General features: G+C 37.2%; 2 protein-coding genes across 2 annotated transcripts in view; one reads left to right on the top strand and one right to left on the bottom strand.

Annotated features, from left to right (window-relative positions):
* Positions 1-25778, top strand: part of ARHGAP24 (Rho GTPase activating protein 24) — a 430260-nt gene that overhangs the window by 138940 nt on the left and 265542 nt on the right. The window lies entirely within an intron of this gene.
* LOC311621891 (histone-lysine N-methyltransferase SETMAR-like) lies at positions 1689-22806 on the bottom strand. The gene is made up of 2 exons (XM_084882418.1): positions 22747-22806; positions 1689-2560 (listed from the first exon to the last, which is right to left on the bottom strand). The coding sequence occupies exons 1-2, from the start codon at positions 22767-22769 to the stop codon at positions 2290-2292; spliced, it is 294 nt and encodes a 97-aa protein (XP_084738544.1). The 5' UTR covers positions 22770-22806; the 3' UTR covers positions 1689-2289.

Here is a 25778-nt window from a genome sequence, read left to right as displayed (position 1 = left end):
GGATTTTTCAAATAGATACTCTAGATTCACTTTACAGATCACCAATGACAGAACAGACAACTTTGAAGAGAAAATATGTAATATTGCAATTTATTACTATATGTCCTAAAACCAAATGTGTTAGGCAAGTGAGAACTGTTATTTGTGTCCTAAGATTTAAAAAATAAATATATATACATTTATATATATTATTGATTTTTTTACAGAGAGGAAGGGAGAGAGATACAGAGCTAGAAACATCTGATGATGAGATAGAAACATCGATCAGCTGCCTCCTGCACACCCCCCACTGGGGATGTACCCACAACCAAGGTACATGCCCTTGACCAGAATCAAACCTGGGACCCTTCAGTCTGCAGGCTGACACTCTATCCACTGAGCCAAACCAGTTTCGGCTGTCCTGAGATTTTTAATTGGAAGATTTTCCATCAGGATATAACTAGTGATTTATGAACAGAAAATTTAAAAAGCATGTCCCAGCTTGTGAATTTCCTGCTGGATTGGTGTATTTTAGTTATTTATTTAAAAAATAGCTTTATTTTTCTTTCTGGAAATAGTCACTTTTGCCTCCTGGAACTTAATTATTGTATCCTTGGGGAGCTTCTCAATATCTGCCACTCAATTTCCCTGCATATTTGTATTTTAACAGTACAAGCAGTTAAAAAGTGTCCTAAAATAGAAAATATTAAAATTTGGCATTTAAAAAGTTGCCAATTAAAAATTAACTTTCCTAAAAAGAGTTTACAATTGTGTCACATATGTGCATTCAGAACTCTGTATTTTGAAAAATATATTTATATTAGAGGCCAACTGCATGAATTTGTGCACAGGTAGGATCCAGCCCGCCAGCCCTGATCATTAGGCCGGGTTGGGGAGAGGGGCCACAGGTGGTTGACCAGCCTCATCCCTTAGTCTAAATCCTGGTCAAACTCCCAGTCGAGGGGACAGTTTGCATATTAGCCTTTTATTATATAGGATTCTATTTCTGAAAGTAAAATGCTAAAATGGCTGCAAATTAACTAGGTGGTTATTATTTGGCAGATATAATGAAAAGGACTTTCTTTGTTATGTACTTTAATTCCACACATTTTCTAAATGTCTACATTTTATAAGAACAATCCATTCTCTAGTCCAGAATGGCTTCAGTTTAGAAGCCAGTTTCCCAAATCTTGACTGTCTCATTAGCAAGTATAATTAGCATATTAACTAGGTATTGTGTTTTAAACACGCTATCATATTTAAAATTCACATTAGTCTTGTGAGATATGTATGACCATTTTAGCACTGAGGAAACAGTTTCAATGTGTTTAATTTTTATACAAAATTCTGACATAAATTGCACAAGAACCCCAAACCAGGAATTTCTACTCTAAGTCTAGGGATTATTTTACTACACTCAGCTCCCTTCCTTAATGACTTGGTATTCTCACTGGCATTTAATGTATTAGGTCTAGTAATACTTAATGTCGTTTTCTAATACTTTTTTAAATCGAATTTATTTAAACAATACAACAAAATTTAATCAACAATATAGTTGCCGTTGTTTTCTACTACTTGTGCCCAACTCTCGGGAAGCATTTTAATCCCTCTGTTGTAAAATTCTTGTGATTTTGATGCAAAAAATTCGGTCAATGCATTTTTGAGGCATTCTTTATTATTAATTTTTTTTCCAAGAAGAAAGTTTTGCAAAGAACGAAACAAATGGTAATCGGAAGGGGAAATATCAGGAGAATATGCAGGTTGAGGGAGAACTTCCCATTCCAACTGGCGCAGTTTTTCAGCAGTGATTGTTGCAGTATGCGGCCGTGCGTTATCGTGGTGAAGAATTACGCCCTTCCGATTAATCAGCGCGGGTTCTTTTTCTCTTAAAGCTTGGGCTAACCTTTCCAATTGGGCACTATACACTGCACTTGTAATGGTTTGGTTAGATGGTAAAAGTTCATAATGAAGAATTCCTTTAAAATTCCACCAAACACACAACATCACTTTTTTCGCATGCAAGTCAGGTTTTGGCGTGGGCTGCGGAGCCTCATTTTTGTCCAACCATTGAGGCCGCCTTTTCAAATTAACATACAGCACCCATTCTTCATCTCCGGTAACAATTTGCTCTGAAAACGGCAAACGGTTTTGACGAGAGAGGAGCGAACTGCAAATTGTGACTCTTTGATTATGGTTGTTGTCGGTCAACTCATGAGGAACCCATTTTCCAAACTTTTGGACTTTGCCAAGTGCACGCAATTGATTGGAAATTGTTTTTTGTGAACAATTTAAAGTTGTCGCAAGCTCTTGTTAGGTAATTTGAGGATTTTGCACCAAAAGAGCTTGAAGAGCTTCTTGATCAAAATTGGACACACGGCCTCGACCACTCTTGTCATCTAATGAAAACTTTTCCTCGCGAAATTTCTCAAACCAACGCTGGCATTTTCTGGCGCTAACTGCATCTTGACCAAGAGCACTACAGATGTTTTTTGCAGCCTCACTTGCTTTTCTTCCTAATTGGAACTCGTAAAGCATGCAGTGCCGAATATGCTCTTCATCCGCCATCTTCTTAGCCCTAGTTCTGCAACAAAAACCAAACCAAACACAAACTTTTTCAAGCAAAACTTGTTAATTGCACTTCACACGTTCTGTAGATACCACGTGTTTGAAGGTTATGTCAATACAAGTCAACGCCAAGCAAGATTTTAAACAAATGTTTAAAAACGACATTAATTATTACTAGACCCGATATATAAAGTTTTCTTTCACCATGACTTGCTGATTGATTTATTTGGATCTGAGGCCTGAAGGCCACAAGAGAATCAGGAAAACTCTTAGTTTTTCCCCAATATTTTTCTTTTCTATATTCACCAAAATGGAAAAGTCATGTGTTTTGATTCAGGTTACTTTTTAAAAATTATAAAATAATATTTAAATATTAAAATGTAATTTTAAAAATGTATCATAATTACATTTTTAATACTCTTTTCTAGCCTTATCCAAATGTGTAGTTTTTATAATGGTGAATATAGTATATATATAGTTGATTTTTTTTGTTTTCACTTATTAATACATCATATAAGTGGCCTTACATTATTTTGGATCTTTATATAATTTAATAACTTTGATGACTATATATATATATATATATATATATATATATATCCTCAGTGTCATATCTTTAATGAATTAGCCATTTTTATTATTAGCTATTTTATTAAGATTAATGAAAAGGATCATTGACTAAAACAGATTTGGTTTTTAAAAGGATGGTTTTGATCTTCCAAAATTAGACACAATATTAAGATGGACTTGGAATTATGAAAATTGTTTAAAAATTCTGATAGTTAATAAGTTAATGTCTTTCTCAGAAAACTCTTTTCTTAACACATTTTATAGTCTTAAAATTTTAAAATGCTGATGTAACTGATCTATTGTTTTTCTTACTTTCTTCAATTTTAACAAGTATTAGTTTAGTGTTCCAGCAAAACATGTCTTTATGATGCATGCTATATTACAATGAAAAAAAAAACAATGACCAGTGTTCATATTAGAGATTTGAAGTGTTCTACATTTATGTTATTCAATAATGAGATAAAGAGATTAAATGATTTTGACTTTTTAACTTTGTAATACTTTTAGTGAAATGTCACAAAGAAAAGTGAGAGTGGTAGTACTCCACATAAGAAAATAGTTACTGATTAGAAATAGTTGTAATATCTTGTTGTCCTACAATATTACTTTATTGACTCAGCCTATAAAATAGGATATAATTCAGAATATGAAATTCTAGTTATTGCCGAAACCGGTTTGGCTCAGTGGATAGAGCGTCAGCCTGCGGACTAAAAGGTCCCGGGTTCGATTCCGGTCAAGGGCATGTACATTGGTTGCGGGCACATCCCTAGTAGGGGGTGTGCAAGAGGCAGCTGATCAATGTTTCTCTCTCATCGATGTTTCTAACCTCTATTCCTCTCTCTTCCTCTCTGTAAAAAATCAATAAAACATATTTAAAAAAAATTATATTTATTGAAGTAACCCATAAGAAGTTAATCTTCATTAGAATGTAAATTGTGGTTTTCAAGGTCATTAATATTATCATTCCCATTTTATGTGCCTAAAATTTTATTAATCAAACACTTTTTAAAGCATAGCAAAAATTCTCATGTCTGTGAAGTATCTAATTACAATGAAAATGAAGAAGGATGCTGAAACCGGTGTAGCTAAGTGGATAGAGTGTCGGCCTATGGACCAAAGGGTCCAGTCAAGGGCATATACCTTAGTGGCAGGCACATCCCCAGTAGGGGGTGTGCAGGAGGCAGCTGATCGATGTTTCTCTTGGATCGATGTTTCTAACTCTCTATCTCTCTCTCTTCCTCACTGTAAAAAATCAATAAAATATATTTTTTTTAAAAAGGAAAAAAAAGAAAATGAAGAAGGATAAATTTAAGTTTTATAAAGGAAAAAGTTCCTGAGACATTCTGGCCCCAGTTCTTATAGACATGAGTGACAATGCTCCCTTTCTCCAAGTAATAATATAAGCAAGTGAACAGGAAGATGCGCCACTGTTTGAGGGATGCAGAAAATATAGATTTTTGGAAGGCCAAATGTTGATGGTGTCTTTGGTGTGCTTCCACTACAAAGGGTAATTGTTGCACAAACAACTGGTTTGTCTTGATTGGTTGGTTAAAGGGGGAACTTTGTAAGAACCCATATATTTATGTGATAATTGTTACCAAGGATTTTTGTGAGTTTTTTTAATATATTGTTTATTTTAGAGTTGAGCAAAAGTTTCATCCTTGTTTTTTATTTTTATTTTTTTAGTGCTGACTTTATTTTTATTTTTTTAGTGCTGAGTTTTTATTTTGTCTCAAGATTCTAAACACTCTTGAGACACATGATAAATATATGATAGTAAAATATTTTCTCCCATAAATGATATTCATAATGATTTCAAACAAGGCTAAATTATGTTCAGAAGGCAAGGAAAAATCTAATAAAAATTTCCATATAAAAATATTAAGATACAATGCAATATTACTACGTTTAATTATGTGACCTTTGATTATACAGAACTGAATAAAAGAACAAATCACTACTCTAGATAGAGAAGTTATAATATATTTTATGTGTATGAATAATGATAAAGTTAGTGGATAATTTTTATACTAATTATGGTAATTTTATAAACAAATCTAGAGAAGTCCCTTTATGTATTATGTGGTAGAAAAAGTTAGTAAAACCTGAACATTATGGAAGTCTTGAATTGATGTAAGCATACTAGATATATGTGATTATTTACACATAAATTGCTTGATCATAAACATAATTTGTAAAATAAACATAATTTATTACTTAATAAATTATATAAAACTAAAAATTCAGTTCTCCAATTGCATTGTCAACATTTCATAGCTTAATAGTCACATAAGCCTAGTGGCTACAAAATAGAGAGCACAGGTTCCAAAATATTTCCATCATAACAGAATATTCTATTGGGCACTGCTCCTCTAGATACAACTTAGCCACGTTCCCTCATCTCTTATTTTACTATTAATAATAAGTATAATTATAATACAAATGAAGCTAACATTTTGATACTAGAGTATGCATCAGACATACATATTTTAACATATATGTATAAATTTAACATTTATGGATGCTTTAAAAAGTCCTACAATGTAGGTCACATTACTCTAACCATGGCCATGATGAAAGTTGCATACATTGTACTTCATACAAAATTAAATTGAATATATACAAATCAGCTATAATTTTATAAGGTAGTCAGTTTTTAACCTTTTTTCCCCTCTCATTTACTGGCACAAAAGCGTTTAACTCAAAGTGTTTATTCTTAAAATATTTCTTACTTTTTGGATATTTTTTATTAATAACATATAGCTTTCAGGCAACTTTTTTTTAGGCCCATTGAGCATATGAACATTCTTTGCTGCAACACAGTATTCAGACTAGATTACTAACAGAAAGATTGCAAGAGCTAACTATGCTCAGGGGTGTAGGGTGATAAATGCCCTTACAATTAGGTAACTGTTTTCCGAAAATCCTATTGTAGCTGATGGACATTTTATTAAGTTTCTTATACAATTGTTTTGTTTTAGTATTGTTGTTGAGTAATGTCCTTTAGGAACTTGCTACTGCAAAATAACTTTTATATGAAATGAACTGAATAAGGAATTTTAATTCATATTCATTTTAATAATTTAGTCTAATAAACTGCCAGAGGAAATTCTTTATGCAAAACTCTCCATCACAAAAAGTGAAGCTTAAAATGGAAGTTTGGTTAGACCATGCCTTTAGAGAATCCATGTGCTGTACACTTGAAAAAGATGTTTGAAACTTTTTATCAAAATAAAATAAAGCCGTTTCACTCAGTAGCTAATGCCAAATCTTTTATTGAGCTGCTTCTCAATAGAATAAATATGCTGTCTCCTATACTGCTGGATACATTCAAGTTGCAAATCTCAGTTTAGAATTTGCCTACAGCTATTGAAGCCTGCAGACACTTATGATTCCATAGGCTGGGGTCAAAGCATATGCTGTGAATCATTTACTATGTAAGAGAAGGTGGAAACTATAAACCAAAAATTACTTGATTTTTCTTTAGAGGCAATTCAGAGATGTATTCAAAAATACTGCTTGTTATAAAATAAGAGCAAGAAACAATTTGTGCAACCACTGAATTTGAAATTATAATGAGGAAATTTAAATGACATTTCAAGAAAATGAGAATTTTTTATTTTGCCTGAAATATTTTGCCATAAAAATACTTCAATACATAAAATTACAGAAAGATGGACTATATTTTAGAGTCAATTAGTTTAGCTCATGTGAATTATTTAATAAAATTATTATTAAGTAACTAGAGGCCCGTTGCAGGAAGATTCCTACAATAGGGCTTCCTGCTGCAGTTGCTGCCCTGCCTGCTTCCCTTCCTTCTCTGCTGCCCTGCTTGCTTGCTTCTCTGCAGCTCCCTTCTGGCTTCTTTCTACTCTGTCTTCAGTCTTGCTCTGGCCTGCTTATGCAAGTTAACCACCATTTTGGTTGGGCTAATTTGCGTACTCACCCTGATTGGCTGGTAGGTGGGGCTTGTGGGCATAGCAAAGGTGTGGTCAACTTTCATGTTTCTCTTTTATTAGGTAGGATTGGCTTTTTAATAAATGCAAGCATGATAATCATGGCCTATGTCCACATTTAACCATACTCGTCAAATGAGTTTCACACTCTAGTGGCCTAGCTTACAGTTCTAGTGTTTAACAAACCTTATTCCTTTCAATAGTTGACTGAGACTTATTTTTGGCAAAAGTATAGATTGGTAAAAAAGTTTGAAGCAACTCAAAATATTGCAAAATTGGGTCAACATTAAAAAGGACATAAATAATACAAATCTAATATTTCAGTAGTGTTTTGGAAGAGATTTCTATTGAATAAAACAAAGAAATAATTTTTGTCTTGTCTTTATTTTTGTCTCTGTTTTTAGACATGAATAGAGCTGGAGTTTTGTTTTTTCTTTTACCTTTCAATTTTTTTCTGGGTTTTGACTGAATTTTTCAAGCCTCAATTTATGAAAGTATACAATAGGGGGAATTTCTATTCATGGCTATCTATCTATATATAAAAGCCTAAGCAACTGTTACGACCAAATGACCAGAACAACCAGAATGATTGGAATGATTACCAGTCGCTATAATGCACACTGACCACCAGGGAGCAGATACTCAACACAGGAGCTGCCTCCCTGGTGGTCAGTGCGCTCCCACAGGGGAAGCACAGCTCAGCCAGAATCCAGGCTCACAGCTGCAGGGTGGGAGTTTCTCCCAACTCTGCTGCAGTGCTACCTAGTGGCAGCGGCAGGCATAGTGGGCCGGGATGAGCGCGAGCTGTGCAGCGGCCTACCTCCAGCTTGGCCTCCTCCGTAGCTGCTTGCCGCCTGACTCACTGCCACATCCCTTGAGGGATGTACAACTTCTGGCTTAGATCCAGTCCCCGCAGGAACTGGCAGTTGGACATCCCTGAGGGGTCCTCAATTGCGAGAGAGTGCAATCCAGGCTGAGGAGCCCTACTCCTCCCTCTATGCACAAATCCATGCACTGGGCCTCTAGTGTCTTAATAAAGTGCCATCAAGCACACTGAAACCTTTTGATGCATTCTCAGTGGTCTACCTTTCTTTTTTCTTCCTTTCAAGTTCCATATATTTAAAAAGAATTTCTCCAAGGAAAAAAGAAACACCTCCTCTCTCTGTTAAACCTTACTTCTCAGAACCTGTGTGCTGAAATTAACAGTGACTCTTTAATACATAGCTATTAGTAAAACTTTTAATAGTTCTTTACAGAAATCTGGCAATGAAAATGGTCAAAACAGAGTAATCTTTAGAACACTTTATGTCAGCCTGGCTGCCCAAGGGGACAGGTTATTAGGCAAATTATGACTTTATCCCCAGGGCACTTTCACAGAGGAATCATATTCTCATTTGATTGGCAAAGTACAACTACTTCAGGGGTAGATGATAACTACAAAATAAAAATATTACAAAATAACACAGCTCCATTTATTCTTCACTTATAATTGCATTCTTGCTGCTCAGTTTGTCATTTTCTTTTGTCAATGACATAAAGGAGGAACAAACTCTTTCCTCTCTGCTGCTCTTATGTAAAGTGTCTATAGAAACTCCTATAAAAAGTATCTATAGAAAACATTTTCAATAATTAAATCAGCTCAAGTCATCACTGTTGGGACTCTTGGATCTACTACCCCACCTTCTGTTATCTTGGCAAGCAAAGCAAAATTATTAAATGTAAAGGTTTACTGGCAAGATGAAATCTCAGTTCTTATCTTCTCGAAGGAAAGATTTCAATCATGAGTCAAAATGCCTCAAAGGAACCAAGAATGTATTGGCCCCAGCAAAAGCACACTTAGGACAGTGAAACAAGGAAGGGCATAGAAGAAGCAATAGGAAAGCCCAGACTGGGCTGCTTTGGCTCACTGAGAAGCCAAAAACAAGGGGGCCTTAGAGACAGGTTCAAGGGGTTAGCCAGGAATGAACTGCCACTGCCCATTGCTCCCCTAGTTACAAGTCTCCTGGGGTCCCTTAGAGTTTAGGGGATATGTGCCTGGGGGGAAGAAGAGGGTGAAGGGAATGGCAAGGGTATGCTCCCCTGTAGGAGAGCTTGTGCTGGGTCCTTTATGTTGAGGGTGCTTATCTCTCTCTCTAGTTGGTTTGAATCTTAGGAAGACCCTCAGTGGAGGGTCTTAATAGAATTTTCTTCAGCTTTCCAGGTTTGCTCTTTCAGAGTCCACTGATTAGTTGATGTGAGGGCAGGAGATCCTGAGGCAGTCACAGCATCACTCATCTGGTATTGCTGCTTTTCTGGGCCTGGAGCTGAAATACAACTGAGACCTAGATATTATCTTTAGGGAGGAAAGGTCAGGGGTTCTAAACCGCGTGACTAGCCATATGAAAGGTCAGGAGGTCCAAACCACATGACCAGCGATATTCTAGTGTAGGAAAGGTTACCCTGGGGGGAGATTCTTGTTTTTCCAATTTTTTCCCTTGCTAATACCCAGGGCTTTCCACTGGGTACCTGGCCCATCATCCTTGTTCTGCTTACATCTGCCTAATTGTCTGTAACAAAGGAACATACAGCTGATCTTTCTTTAAAACGTATTCCCTGATAGTCTAAGGCTAAGTTCAGCACTTATAGTGTTCTTTCCATTGAAACCAATTAAGAGAGCTTTTCAGAATTTTTTTTTTAACCATTTGCTAGAAAATTGCTCTAGTAAAAAATGCTATTATCAACTTGTTTGTGGTACAAAGTAGAAACATTTGTATAAATATTATCTGAACCCCAAATTTCTATGGTAGAAGGCCACTCTGCACAGAGAAGTATTTGATTATGTGAGATGCAATTGGTTCAGCACCATATAGCACTGGACTCATTTTCCCAGAACCATCTTCACTGTTATATTAGCATGTTCTCACACAGCTAAGTAATAAATATGGGCCATGGGGAATCTTTGAAGCCATTTTTTCTGTGTGGTTGGCCAAGTCATAGATCTCCTTTTAACAGGCTCTCTGAGTACGGTGCTGGCAAGCACACGTGGGAAAGACACTCTCACCCCGCCAGTGAGGTAAGCGGAGAAATTCAAGCCCTCCAGCCTCTCATATATGACACTCCCAAAAGGAAATTAAGAGTAAAACTAATTAAACATAAATATATTCCCTCATAAACAAACCACATGAAAAATTAAACTATTCTCAAGTGTTTTCAACATTCAAGCAATTGAAGATATTTCCTCTTTATTTACTTTGATTTAGAAAAAGAATTAACAAGGAAAGAATGGACCCAAGGTAGATAAGTATCAATGACATTGCTATCAGCTCAGGTCACCAAAGACAAAAGTGAGAAAAAGCTCCTTGGAAGAAATTAAAGTTGGGTTTTCTCAAATTCTAAGATGCATCATTTGGCAACATCAAGCATTATACTTTGCACATAGTTGAGGTTTACAATTTGATATAGGTTGAATGAAGTAATGAATAAATTTGTGGTTCCAGATTGTGTTAAAAATATTGTTTCAATTTTGGCTACATGGTTTTTGCTAAAGATTTACATAGTTTTAACTGACAAGCATAATAAAATCTGAAAAACAATTTTTGGACTTCTGTGAGGGCAGTAATTCATATTATCACCTTGCTTGTCAAATTCAGAAACATAATAAAAGTTGTTTCTAATACCTCAAAATAGTTTTAAAAATTTGCACACTGATCACAAACATGATTTTTACATTATAATTCTCCCAACTGAATAAGCAAATGTAAATAAATGATTTTGAAAATTCCAAAAGATCTCCTTGATAGTCTTCAATAGTAACCCTGCAGAGGCCATTCATACAATATATTTTGATTGACAGCCTCTCAATAATGGGCCAGTAAATGTTGTCCACAAGAACTTAGTGAAAATGGTAGAAAGTGCTGTCATTATGGAACTTAAAACCTAGTGGGAAGAACCAGAAAATAAACAAATAACAAAGTGTGTTGACACAATAATATGAAAAGTACTTTGGGGAAAAATAAACAAGGGAAGGGATAAAGAATGGGGACAGAGAGACACATCATTTTTAAATCCAGTTGTCAAGGATGACCTAACTCAGGAGTAATTTGAGCAAAGACTTGGAATGAGCCTGACTGGCAGAGGAAATAGCTGGTATGAGGGCCCTGAGGCAGAAGCATGCCTGAAGCGCCCCAGAAAGAGTACGGAGGTCAGAGTTATTGGAGTGGAATGAGATGACATCAGAAAAGCCTTTTTAAGAACTTTGGCTTTTACTCATTGTGAGACTGACATCCATTGGAAGACATAGTGTGGAGAAGTTTATAACACTTTAGTAGTATCTGACTGTCTGGCGTTTTGGGCCCCCAGGACTACTTGACAATGTCTGGAGGCATATTGGGTTTTCACAGCTGGAGAGGGTGCTATATGTGTCTAGTTGACAGAGGCCTGAGGTGCTGCTAAACATCTTATGAGGCATAGGACAACTCTCGCTAACAAAGAATTATTCAGGCCCTAACTGGTTTGGTTCAGTGGCTAGAGTATCTGTGAACAGAAGGGTCCCAGGTTCAACTCCAGTCAAGGGCACATACCTGGATTGTAGGCTAGATCTCAAATAAGGGATGTGCAGCAGGCAGCCAATCAATGGATCTCTCTCATCGTTGATATTTCTGTCTCTCTTTCCCTCTCCCTTCCTCTCTGAAATCAATAAATATATATTTTTTAAAAAAGAATTATTCAGCCCCAAATATCAACAATACTGCTGAAGCTGGCAAACTCTGGTCTGAGTGGCTAGACTCGCACATATGTCAAACACAAGGCCCGCGGGCCAAATCCAGCCCTTCAGGCCTTGCAATGTGGCCCGCACCGCGCTGTCATCACTGCACTCCACTGTCAGTTTATGACATTGTCAGTTTATGACTGTTCAGTAAACCATTCGGCCCGCGATTTAGGCTGGATTTTAGATTTTGGCCCCTTCTCTGATTGAGTTCGACACCCCTAGGCTAGAGGATGGAATTTTCAGGAACAGAATGAAGAGGCTACTAGTAGAGTAGTTTAAGGAAGTGTAATTAGGAATGCTGTCTGTTTGGGTGTTTTATAGATTTTTAGGAGACTAATTTCAAATATTAAAATGTCATTAGATAAAAATGAGATTAAAGTTTATCTTTTACAAAGTTATTTTTAAATGGTGCCTTTAGAAATTAAATTCATGTAGAATAGAAAGAGTGTCTTTAACTATTACTGTATTCAAAGGGCTTTACATAGGTTTCAACATTTCAGCTATACGTTAGAAATCATTAACATAGTGGCCGTATTCATTTTCTCTCTGCCCGATCTATCAAACTATTTAAAATGATATAATTCTAGTCTTAGAAAATTTTGCCTCATCATTCAGATAAACAAATTTCATAGCTAAAGTGTGACAATTACAATTAATATGTTTCTTAGTACATTTTTCTCCCCTTGCTCAGTCTGATTTTTATGAAGAGAAAATTTTCATACTAGAAAAATGGGGGAAAAATATTATCTTAAGGATCTTTTCTCTTAGACATTCTTTTCTTGCTTAGCATCTGGAGTAAGTGCCACACTCTTCCTCAAGCAACATTTCTGGTAGCTTGGAAGATATTCTTTTGATGCTTCCCCTAAATATAATTGGTTTCTTTTTACCAATTAGGCCTTCAAAATAGTTTCCTTTTTTCTTTAAGTCCAGAATGCTTGCGGCTGAACAGTGGCTATAAGGGCAGTGTGTCCTGTTGCTAGAGGAAGTTGACTTTGTTACTTCTCTCCCAAGCTAGGTGGCTAAGGTGGAAAAAATGGAATGTGCTTATGCTATGATTTTAGTCTTTTGACTTTGCAGTTGAGTGTCTGAAATTGAATTTTTTAATTAACTTCTAAGTTGTGACTGTCTTGTCATTCTCTCCTTATGTGCATTCCTTTCTCTGAAAGGATTCAGTAAATACCTTAGACCTGCTCACCAGCCATGAAGCAAGAAAAATATAGGTGCCAGTGATTAAATTAATTATCACACTTTAGTTAACATGGCTCAATATTTCCCATTTTTATTATTTCCAAAATGTCAATTTGTCTCTTGAAATACTTTGTTAAAGTAGCTTTAGGATGCATTTTCAATGAGATTAGAACAAAACAGCCAAGATAATTAATTTACAGCTACTGGTGTCAATAGTCCAGATGCCAAGGCTGCAAGTAGTGAAATGGTGAGACTCATCAAAGGGAGAAGAGTTGGCTGAATTAAGTTCAAAGAAAATCTGTACACAGGGCTTCTTTAGAAAGTTGTTGGTGAGACATAATTGTCTGTGTTATTTTTAGAATTTCAATTTCTGGTTCATTTAGTATTTTGACAGTTTCGGTTCATGTTCACTTTTATTAAGACTTCAGAAATAGAAATAGTACTAGACGAATCCTATGTTGCAGGTGGCTTCTATTTTATTATTTCTTACAAAGATATCTAAATTCAGACATTTGATCAGAAACATTACAAGGATGATTGATGTGTGTTGCAAATCTACAATAGAATAGTCATTGGGAATATGCAAGAATTTCACTCTAAACATGTTTTATAACAAAATTAATGTGTATATGCATCTTCCTGGAATTGAAGGTAATGAATAGAATGTCAGGGGAAAAAAAATACAGATTGTGACTGTTAATAATCAGAAAAGAAGGAAAATAGTCCAGTGATTAAAATTGGGTAATTGGGAAATGAAACTTCTAGAGCTAGCATGTCAAACTCGCAGCCCATGGGCCACCTGTGCCCCACAACAAATATATATTTTTGTGACCCAGCCAAAATAACGGTATGGCTGGGCTGCAAAAACGTTTTAATAAAAATTGTATAACTTAATTTTTACAATATCCTGTTATACATAATTATTAACAACGAACTGCAATGTGCACTACTGACTGATGACTAAAATCATGTTGCATTCATTTCCCAAATGCACCTTCCATACAGGTGCACCATTTCTCTCCACTAATACCAGGAGCAAATATTTTAGCAGACAATTGCCACGTCATTAGCCTTGGACTTACTTGGTGTGTGCAACAGGAAAATAGGTTTATTTGCACTTATTAATTTGCAGAGTTATTCAGTGTCTGGTAAGTTAATGTTAAAGAAAAAAGTTAATTTTTATTAAAATGTTCTATTAATTTATGTTAACAATTATGTATTTCAGCCTTTGTATTCAGCATGTCTCTATCAAAATAACCTACGTTTCTATGAAAATTCAAGCTTTTGTTTTTTGGGGGCCCACATAAACTTAAACCCTGTTTACTTGACCCATGTTTGCCTTTGAGTATGACGTGCTTGTTCTAGAGAACTGGGAAGGGGCAAGGCAACCCAATTCCCAGACTCTCTTTCTCTGGTGGTCAAAAAGAAATAACCCAAAGATTTTAATTTATTACAGTTTGCTTATTAACTTCTCCTATATTTTATTACCCTAATCTAATTTTCAGAAACTACAAAGTATGTAAAAATGTGACTTAATTGATCAAATATACAGGATCTGCCTAACTTTGCCATTTATTTTCTGTTCTTCCCCTAATATCCATTAATTATCTTTCTGAACTCTATATAAATAAGGTCAATATTTGCATTTTTCTGTATCCAGTATCCTAAAAAATCAAAGGTTACCCATAAAACCAAATAAAAATTTACCAGAAAGGCAGAAGAATTCCTTTAAAATATATATATGTTTTTATTGATTTCATAGAGAAAGGGGATGGAGAGAGAGAGAGACAGAAACATCAATGATGAGTGAGAACCATTGATCAGCTGCCTCTTGCAGACCCCATATTGGGAGTGAAGCTGGCAACCTGGGCATGTGCCACATATGGGAATCAAATGCCACCTTCTGGTTCATAGGTTGATGCTCAACCACTGCACCACACTTGCCGAGCAGAAAAGAGGTTCTTAAATTACCTATTGGCTTGTCTGATTCTCATGAGGTTTACAATTGTTTAACTACTATTTTTTTTTCTCAACTGTGTTCAGAAACAAAGAAGAAATACACTTAAAATTAAAGAGTTTGGTAATACCAAAGAATCATCATTAGTAAGGATAAATCAATAAATAAGTTTCCACAAATGGAATTTCCATAAATGGGTGAATAATATAAATCCTAACAATTTTTTTAAATATGGAAAAGTTACACATCTCAAGATTTATTTAAACACTGGTTGGGATGCTCTTGAAATACCCTATAGTTTGGTAACACTTCTTGACACTATGATAGGAAAAAGAAACAAGAGTCAGAGCATAATAAATTTCATATTAAAGAACTTTTGACCCATTTCTTCTCAGGGTTTCAGTTGGTTTACCCTAATCTTTTGTTTATAGACTTTTACCAGACTTGTAATTTTTTCCCCTCAGCCATAAGATCAAAGACCATTAAAACAAAAACAAAACAGTGTTTACAGTTTTACTTTACTTATTCATTTACTCATTCATGGATACATTTACACACTCATCTCTTCCACAACTAGTAACTGAAAAATTACTATGTGCCGGTACTGAGCCAGCTACATAGGCAACTAAGAAAATAAAACAGGAGTTGGTGGCAGAAATGAAAGAGAACAGGAAGTTATAGACAATTATAGTGCATTTTCAAAGTGTTATATAAATACAAGCAAGTACAGTTAGTATAGTAACATTATAGAAGGGGCTAATGTCATCTTCCTAGAAGAAATACCCTCTAGTCTGGGATCAAAAGGTCTCTGGGAGTTAGCTAGAAAGAGAAAAGAAGTGACAGTCCTTGCAAAGAGCCTGGGGTTATGAACCTCTTGCCTTGTGTGAGTTTGAGGGGAAGCTTCAGGAAACAAAGCTATGGATATAGAAAGTGGTCCTTCATGATGAGCCCTGTTTTACAACTCATTTTAAGAAGTTAGTACTTAATCCGGAGAACAATGGATGGTCATAGAAAGTTTTAAGCTGAAAGCTAAAGTGTTGGTTATGCACTTTAGAAGGATTACACTGGCTATACTTTTGCAGAACAGATGGGAGGGGGAAAACCAGAATAAAGTAGTCAATTATGAAGTTTGTAAAGTGATCAAGGAGAGAGATGTTGGTTGTCTAAACCAAGGTCAATGCTGAAAGTGTACAGGTTTAGAGTCTATGTTAAGTGGTAGCATTTCTAACATTGCCATTTGTATTGTGCCTTTCTTATGATTCTCTTAGATGCACTTATTCCTGAAGTGACAGGATTTGCTTGGAATGTTTGGTGGTCACAGCTTCTGGCTCAGTGGCCATGCTTCCTATTCATGATTGGGTGTGCAAAATTCATGAACGTTGAGGCTTCAAATTCCATTTGTTATACTAACACCCAGAGGAAAATTGTCTCAAAATTCAGTCTTCATTTCCAAGGCAACATACTTAGAAAAGCAACATGGTTTTTTTCTTTTTTTAATTGAAGATGTCTGACCCTAATATGACTATGCTATAAGACCAATTTAGCTCTCAGTACCATATTATCAACATATTGTGACAACACATGCAGTTAAAATTTATTTGGAGAATGGGGGGATAAAAACAAGTAAATAGGACCATCCTAATTTCTCTGGGGCTGTCACACTTCCTATTTTGCTAGATATATGAGAGAGAAAGTTGGGAAGAGAAGAACAAAGTGTTTGATAGGAGAGAGTGCTGTAAAAAAAGAAAATGAGGAACAATAAAAATGTATATATTTAGGTATCATATATGCAAGTATTATTACCAGTTAAAATATGTATGTACTACACTTGACATACATTGCTAGCATTGAAAGTTGACTATGCATGGCGTGAGAAGTTGTGAAATCTTAATCAGTGCTGTTAGCCAAATCAAATAAAAGCACACCCCCAAAAATGCCAATACTGGATAATATCTGGATAAAAAGATAGATTGCTTTGTCCTTGCACTTTCAAACATAGAACACAGTTTCTATGTGATACATTAAATTTCAATCTAATCATATATTTTTGTGATTATACAAAAGATAGTGATATAAAAGAAGATAGTGATATAAAAATGTTCTAATGCATCTACTTCTGCACAAAGGGATATTATAAACAAACAAACAAACAAACAAAACAAAAAAAAAACCTACAGTCAAGTGGGTAGATCTTCTCAGTAATTCAAGAAAAACAAATCCAGGAGGTTGGCAAGCTAGGTTCACCACTTATATAGGGAATTATTTCTGCATTTTATTGAGGCTTTAATATAGATCCCAAGATCACAGACCCCTGAAAAGTGGCCAGGAAAAATAAAGGGAAGAGAAGAGGGATGTGAGGCTGAGAAAGTAATTTCATCTCAGTTGGCATGGGGTGGCTATCAATCTGACTCTATCCCAAGACAATTTCTTCTGGTGCACAAATTTGTGCATGGGTGGGGTCCCTCAGGGTGGCCTGGAAAGATGGGGCCCCAACTTGTGCCCCCATCCTCACAATCCTGCAGCCCTGCAACCCTGCCTGGCACCCTACCTTGGCCTGGCACCATCTCCTCACCTGCTCCACTATCCTGCTCTCATTGGGTCCCATTGGGGCCTGCAGTGCCTCCACTGCCTCCTGCTGCCAACACTGCATGGCCAATGCCTGTTATGTCCCATGCTGTCCCCTGGTGGTCAGCACACATCATAGTGAGCAGTCAAACTCCTGGTCTCCAGTCAAACTCCCAGTAGAATGACCTCCCAAGAGACAATTTGCATATTAGGCTTTTATTATGTAGGATTGTTGTTTTTGTTTGCATTTTTCCTTCTAAGAAATAAAACATAATATTTAAATTTATATTTTCCAATAATTTGGGTCTAAGCTTACTGTGAAATAAATGTTTGTCAAATGAAAGTATGAATAGACCAATGAATGTATCAATGAATGGAAGTGATTCAATAAAGCTAGTGGATGAGGAAACTGGGAGCTGTATATATATAAACACAAGCTTTTGTTTCAGCTTTTTATGTTTGAATTGTAAGTATAAGGCATCCATCTATTAAGAAAACACTTCTTTTAATTCTGGAGTCTCCAAAACCACTTTTTATATGCCCCAGTACATTTATGTGATTAAAAGCAGAGCTTTCTGTAGAACTTCTCTTATGCTGAATTTTAAGGCTGGAAAATTATTGTTGAAGAGTAGGATTGCCTATGTAAATGAATACCTGCTGATACATCTACCAAAAAGAGAATGTGCTGCAAATATACCACTGACCAAATGCAGAAAAATCTTTAAGGACACACCTGGGAAACCTAAAAGACCTAGGATCTGAATGAAGTGCTTTTCCCCCATTTAAAGAACATAGTTACCAACTTTCAACATGTTCTGTCCTTTTGTGACCTGAGCTTTTTAGCAAAACTTTAACCAATAAAAAATATGAATGAGTATAATATAAACACAGTGCAGTTTTCCATTCCTAACAAGGAAAAAGGCCCAGAAAGCTTTTTGCACATCAGTAGCTGTTCTGCTGCTATTCTTCTTCTTCTTCTTCTTCTTCTTCTTCTTCTTCTTCTTCTTCTTCTTCTTCTTCTTCTTCTTCTTCTTCTTCTTCTTCTTCTTAATATATTTTATTGATTTTTTACAGAGAGGAAGAGAGAGGGATAGAGAGTTAGAAGCATCGATGAAAATCGCCGATCAGCTGCCTCTTGCACACCCCCTACTGGGGATGTGCCGGCAACCAAGGTACATGCCCTTGACTGGAATCAAACCCGGGACCTTTCAGTCCGCAGGCCGACGCTCTATTCACTGAGCCAAACCGGTTTCTGCTGTTCTGCTGCTATTCTGATGTGTTTTAATGTTTATCAGCGAATAAGAAACCCTGTAGATTGAATTTCTCTGAAGAATCCTTAGCCTTGTGCACAGAGGAAAAGCACTGGGAGAAAATCTGTGTAGAGTTGGAATGAAGTAGGAAGATGTTTAATTGAGCCATGTTGTGACAAGATGGGGCCTTTCATTTACAAATCTCCTTTCTTTGTGAGTTTTTATTTAACTTGTGCTTTCTTTTAGTCCAGCTTTCCTTTAGGAGTATGTGATTGGTTTCTCAACTCCCTGGGACTTCATAACTCTGTTCCAGGATGTAATGGATGTCACAATGGACCCACCAAATGGGAGTGACTGTACTGAGCACCCTATGCCCACTTATCCCATTTGTCTTGGAGAGACTGGTCTCGGCAGTGAGTTAAGGTGGATCTTTCGCATTGCCGGCTTGATTATTGCTCAGTATCAGCAGATAAGACTTGGCTCTCCAGTCAGCTGACTCATCTGTTGTAGCAGCAAAGTTTGGTGCCAAACAAAAAGAGAGGCAGATTCCTGGTTGTAGCTGAGTTCTGATGGTTCCAGAAGAAACTGGCTCTGTGGCTATCTTCATGGCAAGGAAATAGGTTCTACTAAGTATCAATCGAGATGAGGATTGGGGGAAATCTTTATTGAAGAACATTTGGGAAGTGGAAATGAAAAATGGTAAATTCTGTTATTCAGAGTCTGGCTGTTCCTCTTTGTGTAATTAAGTATCTCCCCGGTGGAGGGCTTATTTTCTTCATGCCTGCTAGTTTCATGTTCGGCAACCATAATGGTGTAATAGCATGCTCTCTTCACTAATATACGTCATGCTTTCTCTAAGGGCACTGGGTTTTTTATAGACCTTTATTTCAGTTCTCCTTTCTAGGATTAGCAGGGTGTGAGTTTCATTGTACAATGATAGCCAGTGGCTTTGGCCTGGTTTTGACAGAATAAGCTGGAGAAGATGTTTTCCCTTAATGGTATAAAGATTAATTTAAACAGGGAATGTGTTCGCTCTGGAGCAGCTGTGTTGCCTTTGGCCCTCTCTTTTACTCAAACTGTACCTCCATTCAGTGGACTGGGTTTGCAGAGCCCCATATCCGCACCCACAGTTTTTCATCCCCTTCATGATCCCCTTCCTTGAGGCATTCCTCCTTACCTCTCTGCAGGTTTCTCTTAAGGGATGAACACAGTTAATTATGTAATTCTTAAAATCTGGTACTGTTTCATATTTATTTTACAGCTGAATTTTAGTTACTTTTTATGATTTTTTAAAATCCCGATTGATTCATGGTATGCAAAATGAAAGTCCTTTCTATACTTTCTTTTTCCTCTGATTCTCAGCTAGTATTTCTTTCTCTGGACCTTTCTTTATGCCTTCTGTTCTAGTTTTAAGAATTCAGTTTTCAAAATGAGAGTGGAAGGAAGGAAGGAAGGAAGGAAGGAAGGAAGGGAGGGAGGGAGGGAGGGAGGGAGGGAGGAGAGAGAGAGAGAGAGAGAGAGAGAGAGAGAGAGAGAGAGAGAGAGAGAGAGAGAGAGAGAGAGGGAGAGAGAGAGAGAGAGAGAGAGAGGGAGAGAGAGAGAAAGAGAGAGAGAGAGAGAGAGAGAGAGAGAGAGAGAGAGAGAAAGAAAGAAAGAAAGAAAGAAAGAAAGAAAGAAAGAAAGAAAGAAAGAAAAAGGAAGGAAGGAAGGAAGGAAGGAAGGAAGGAAGGAAGGAAGGAAGGAAGGAAGGAAGGAAGGGAGGAAGGAAGGAAAGAAGGGAAAACTCAGACAGGGAGAGCTGAAGAAGTACATAGGGTGCATTTCAGTGCAACCCTCTCACTGTATCAGAGGGGACTCTAAGCCTTGAGAGGCTGACTTGCCTTAAGGCACTCTGAGAGTTGATGGCTAAATGTGGGCTAGTGCTTGTCACCTAAAGTCAGAGACTTTCCCCTGTAACTGTAGAGGCCATATTTTTGGAACCAACAAATCTGGTTCTCTGGTCTGGCAGTGCACTAAAAAAAAAACAACAACAACAAAAAAAACCCAGCAATGTGAATTTACACATATTAAAAAAAAAGACTGACAAAGTTTTACAAAACCACATTTTCTTGCCTAAGTCATATTGAATGGAAATGACGACATAACAATAAATTGTATTGACTGAAAATCTGGGATAATTTACTGCTGCGGTTAATGCACATATTCTCATGATGTCTTATCCTGATGTGGGCTCCAAGCTCACCCAAGTTCATGGCATCTGGACAAAACCCTGGACTACTGAGCAGGACAGTGATTCTCCAGCCCCCTCATTCATCAGAGCACCTGGAGAGCTGGTTCAGTAGGTCTGGGGTAGGGCTCCATAAATTGCATTTCTATACTCTTCCCAGATGCTCTTGGTGCTGTGGGACCAGTGATCGCATTTTAATAACTACTGCTCTAGCAGAAGTAGCGGGTTTTCTTTCTCTTGCTAAAGCAGGCAAATTCAACATGTCTTGCTGATATTAAACTCAGATGATTTATCTTTTATTTTCTAAGGTGTACTCATCTTTATTTTTTTTTTTTTTGTAATTTCAAAGAGAAGAAGGGAAAAGGAGAGAGGGATAGAAACATCAAATATAAGAGAAAATCGTTGATCGACTGCCTCCTGCACACCCCACAATGGGGATGGAACCCACAAACTGAGCATGTACCCTGACTGGGAATTGAACCCTGACCACCTGGTTTATGGGTCAGTGCTCAACCACTGAGTCACACAAGCCTGACAAGTGTACTCATCTTTTTAAGAACATTTTATAAATTGTATTATTTTATCTTTTATCCCAGAATAATACAAAATCTCTTTGACTAATATATGGTGATAGCAATAATATTATATCTCCCTTTATATTTTACTAAATAAATACACATATAATTTATCTAAGTCAATCTCTCTTTAAGGTTTCCATAGCAAATGTCATTTTGCACATTTTATTGATGTAAATGCTGAACCTTGTCTAAGTCACAGCTAGTAAGTGCATAGATGGCAAGGATTGGATTAGAACTCAGTTTTTCTGACTCCAAGTCCTATGTCCTTTTGAGAGCTTAGTAGTGAAAATCAATGACCTCAGGGCACCTTTCATTGTCATATAGAATGTATCAGTCTGCATAATATTGACCATGCAGGATATATGAGGATTAGCCCCATAAACATTGATCTAAATAATTCACATTTCAAGACTTTTAAAACCATCTTAAATTGACCTGAAGGATCTGCCTCGAGGTAGGCTTTTCACTATTGTTTATCTGAGAATTTGTAATAGGTGATGGGGACAAAAGCAAAGCCCCAAATAACCACAAATGAATTTACCACTATCCAATTAAAGTTGTACAGAACTATTTGCAGGTGCTAAAAGGGCAGCAGCAATAATTTGTAATGAGAGTTAGGCTGAAAATTTTTCACAAAGGTTATTCTTGAGCACTGTTTTGAGAAAAGATACTTAATGTTGTCTAGGATCGAGAAGGAGAGGGCACTTCTGTTAAGGAAAGTGAGTAAAGATAAATTAGCCTTCTTCCTTTGACAGGAGTGAAAACTAAAGGCTGCATGTAGCATAAAGATGAGGGCAAATATATAAGTGAGAAGCCAGTTGAAAAACCAAGATGCCTGTGTCCCTGAGATACTTGGCTAAGAAAGTAGGATAGATATAACCAGGGTTTTGTTAATGGAAGTCAGGCAAGTGCCCAAATAAGAACTACCTTCCCTTTCTATTCTGCTTTGAAAATGTGCTTACAGAGAGTTCAGTATGTATCTTGCAGTTGTTAGACTAGACAGTAGCTGGTAGAATGTTGCCTTGATTAATGTATGTGATACTCCAGACATGGCATTGAGCAAAAGAATCTGGAAAGTTCTGCGGGAGACTGGACTATGGGAGATCCACATCTGGAAACCCTTCTTGCAGAAAATGCCTTGTATTTAAAGTTGATGAGACTCACCTTGCCCAAATGGCAGATGCCATCAGTAGAAACTTCCAGCTCCTGGAAAGGTGATGACAGCGTGCCTGTAGAGTCATTGCAATTATTCAAGGACTCATGAGTGACTGATTGTGTACTTTGCTTCACTTGACATTATGTTGAGCTTCAATTGGCTCGTGGCACACCTCGGTTGATGAAGCAGAACGTCAGTGTTCAAACATGCCTCTGATGTTTACATGCTTTCCTCTCACCCACTGTATCACGGAGGATGGATAGAGCCCATGCTATTCACACACAGTTATGTTTGCTTTGAAATGCACGTCCTGTTCCCACCCTGAACCTCAGCAACAACAATGGGGTGATGTCCTGCCTATACACCCCCCCCCCATTTTGTGGCACTGTCCCCCACAGTTAGGTCAGAGCTGTCTTGAAGATTCTGAAATTAAAGTGGAGAAGTAATGAAAAGAGTTTCCTGTTACAAATAATTGATGATGATTATAAAATGGATGGTAAGTTTCATTGCATCATTTGATTGATATGGCAGTTATCATAGCAGCCTCAAATAGAATGCTCTTGTGAACAAGATAATTTATCTCACTGAGTCTGTTTCTGCATAAATATTTTACAATGAAAGGCATAATAAATCTGTCCGTGGCGTACACACAGGGAGCTGCCAAAGCTGCCACCTGTTTAAGGTTTTAATGAACTGTTCTGCATTCAACAAAAAGCCATATCAAATTAATGCTGACATTTTGCTTTGCTGCTGCCTTCCAGGAACTCTAAGAGACCATTTTGCAAAATTCTCTAAATAGGACAGCACTGATCTTTACATTAGAATTCAGCAACAACTGTTAAGCAAGCTCCCCCTTAGTTTATATTGACATCTGCTGCTTGATTGGGGTTGAGGGTTAGGGATTGGGGGCAGAGCTAATGGGGTTGGGTGAGTGGAGGAGTCAGAACTCCAGTGAAGTGAAAAAGGAATGTTGGACAAGGCGTTGAGAATCCTAAACCTGTGTCTTGGTTCTCCCACTGTCAGCTGGTGGCCTTTGGCTCCTGGGGATCCGTTGTTGGAATGTGCAGTGTCCTTCCTCTATGCAGGGCTATGAGTAAGACAGGGTCCAGCTGGCGTGTGTGCGTGCGTGTGTGTGTGTGTGTGTGCATGTGTGTGTGTGCGTGTGTGTATGTGTGTGGTAGCTCAGTGCTTATTCATCTTCTGAAAATCTTGCTGTGGCTAGCAGAGCAATGTCAGCTCATTCCCTAAACACTGTCCTCTAATTCTGTCGGAAGAAATCATGTTTTGAAGTACAATAGCACATTAAGGAAAGGACTCCCATGTTCCTATTCCAATGTCATTAAAAGACACAAGTCCCAGCAAGATTTGTGAAGTGGCAGCACATGAGAGGAGCAAGCTTTGCCTCCCCAAGGCCAGAATGGAGGCTTCCGCCTCACAGACTGGAATGATTTTTCCCAGGCCTCGCAGGGCGTTCCCTTTGGGGGACGTGGGGATTTTGTGCAGGCTTTTTACAATGGGCAGCTCTGCTTCCAAACAGAGTGGGCATCCACTGAAATAAGAAGCTTTGAAGAGCTAAAGGTCATTAGCAAAAGGCACACGGGCGTCAGTCATTGCTTTTTCCTTCTGCTGTGGTCTTCTCTCTTCATCCTCCTCACAACATCTTAATGCGCCTTTAATCCCCATATCTGCGTTAGCACGTTTGTACAGAGATTTAGCTTGTACTCCTGACCTTGGCGGACAGTCCACACTTTATATGCACATTAGGGAGGGGAAGGGATTCACGTTTGCCACTCAGCCCAGCTGAGCAAACAGCCTGTATGTTCCCCCTGTTCCTTGGAGTGACAGCAGGGAACAATGGGCCTAATTAGTCTGTTTCACATTCAGAATCTATTTCCCAGCTAGCCTTTGGACCTGGCAGGCTGCTAATGATGTATCCATTTTTGCTGCTGCTGCTGCTGTTGATGGGGGTGTGAGTTTTTAACTGTGAACTGCTGTGAGTCCTCTGATAACAGTTCAATGGTAAAATCCCTTTGATCTTTTCATTTCTTTTAATGGTTTTCCCTCCAAAGGAATAAAGGCCAGGTTAGCTAGCTGACAGGTGATGTCATGGGTACTCATTGTCTGTTTAAGTCAGGGACACACTTTTTATCAAATGTCATGGAAACAAATGTGTGCCAACTGTGTGTTGGTATTATGTATAATTTTTCAATTTTGTAGATTGTGTTTTACTAATTTATTTTTAAAAGGTTATTTTAATGAGAAAAGCCATATCAAAGCTCAATATAATCAGCAAGAAATCTGGTTCCAGTTCCAAAACTTGTTTTTGTTTATAACACTTTCAAAAAGAATTTAAGAGGCATATAATAAAAGGCACAGACAAATAAAACATCAAAACAAGATCCAATAATAAAGGGGTTGGAGAAATATAATTAATACCAGAAAGCTTTGCCGTAATCAGACTATAATTCTAGAACTCTTGCTTGAAAAGAATTAACTGTAAAGTTAGGCAGTATCAGAGTATAAAACTTAGTGTAAAATAGAAATTAAATATATTTTATATAATATCTATCCCTCTAAATTTCAAATTCCTATCCTGACTAATACATAAAATATGATTCACACAATTCTTAGCCATTTTCAGATTTACAATCAATTGAGACAAGATTTTCCTTTCCTTTCTTGTCTCTAGCATGTTCTAGGGAGTTCATGGTACTAGAGCACTGGAGAAGTAACCAGACCCTTTTCGTATCCACTCTTCTGGAAATCATTCCTTCAGATAAATTACCTCTGCATACTTGTGTCTGTTAGGATAATGTCCTGGGTCTTACTACTGCCTGACCTTCAGTCCAAGGATTTTCTGTCTTACTCAAAATACCAAACTCTCTGTTCTCTCAGCTAACTTCCATGCCCTCATTTGACACATAATAATTTTACTGCTCCTGCATGTTCCCTGAAATCCCATACTCTATAGGTAATGCACCGTGCTGGGATGAGGTGAGAAGTCCTAACGCTTGCTTTCTAGACAAACTCACCTTGAGCC

Source organism: Pipistrellus hanaki, assembly GCF_964339955.1.
Source record: "Pipistrellus hanaki genome assembly, chromosome: 1".
Lineage (NCBI taxonomy): Eukaryota > Metazoa > Chordata > Mammalia > Chiroptera > Vespertilionidae > Pipistrellus > Pipistrellus hanaki.
Note: the sequence above shows the minus strand (reverse complement) of the source record. Positions and strands in the feature narration are given on the sequence as shown.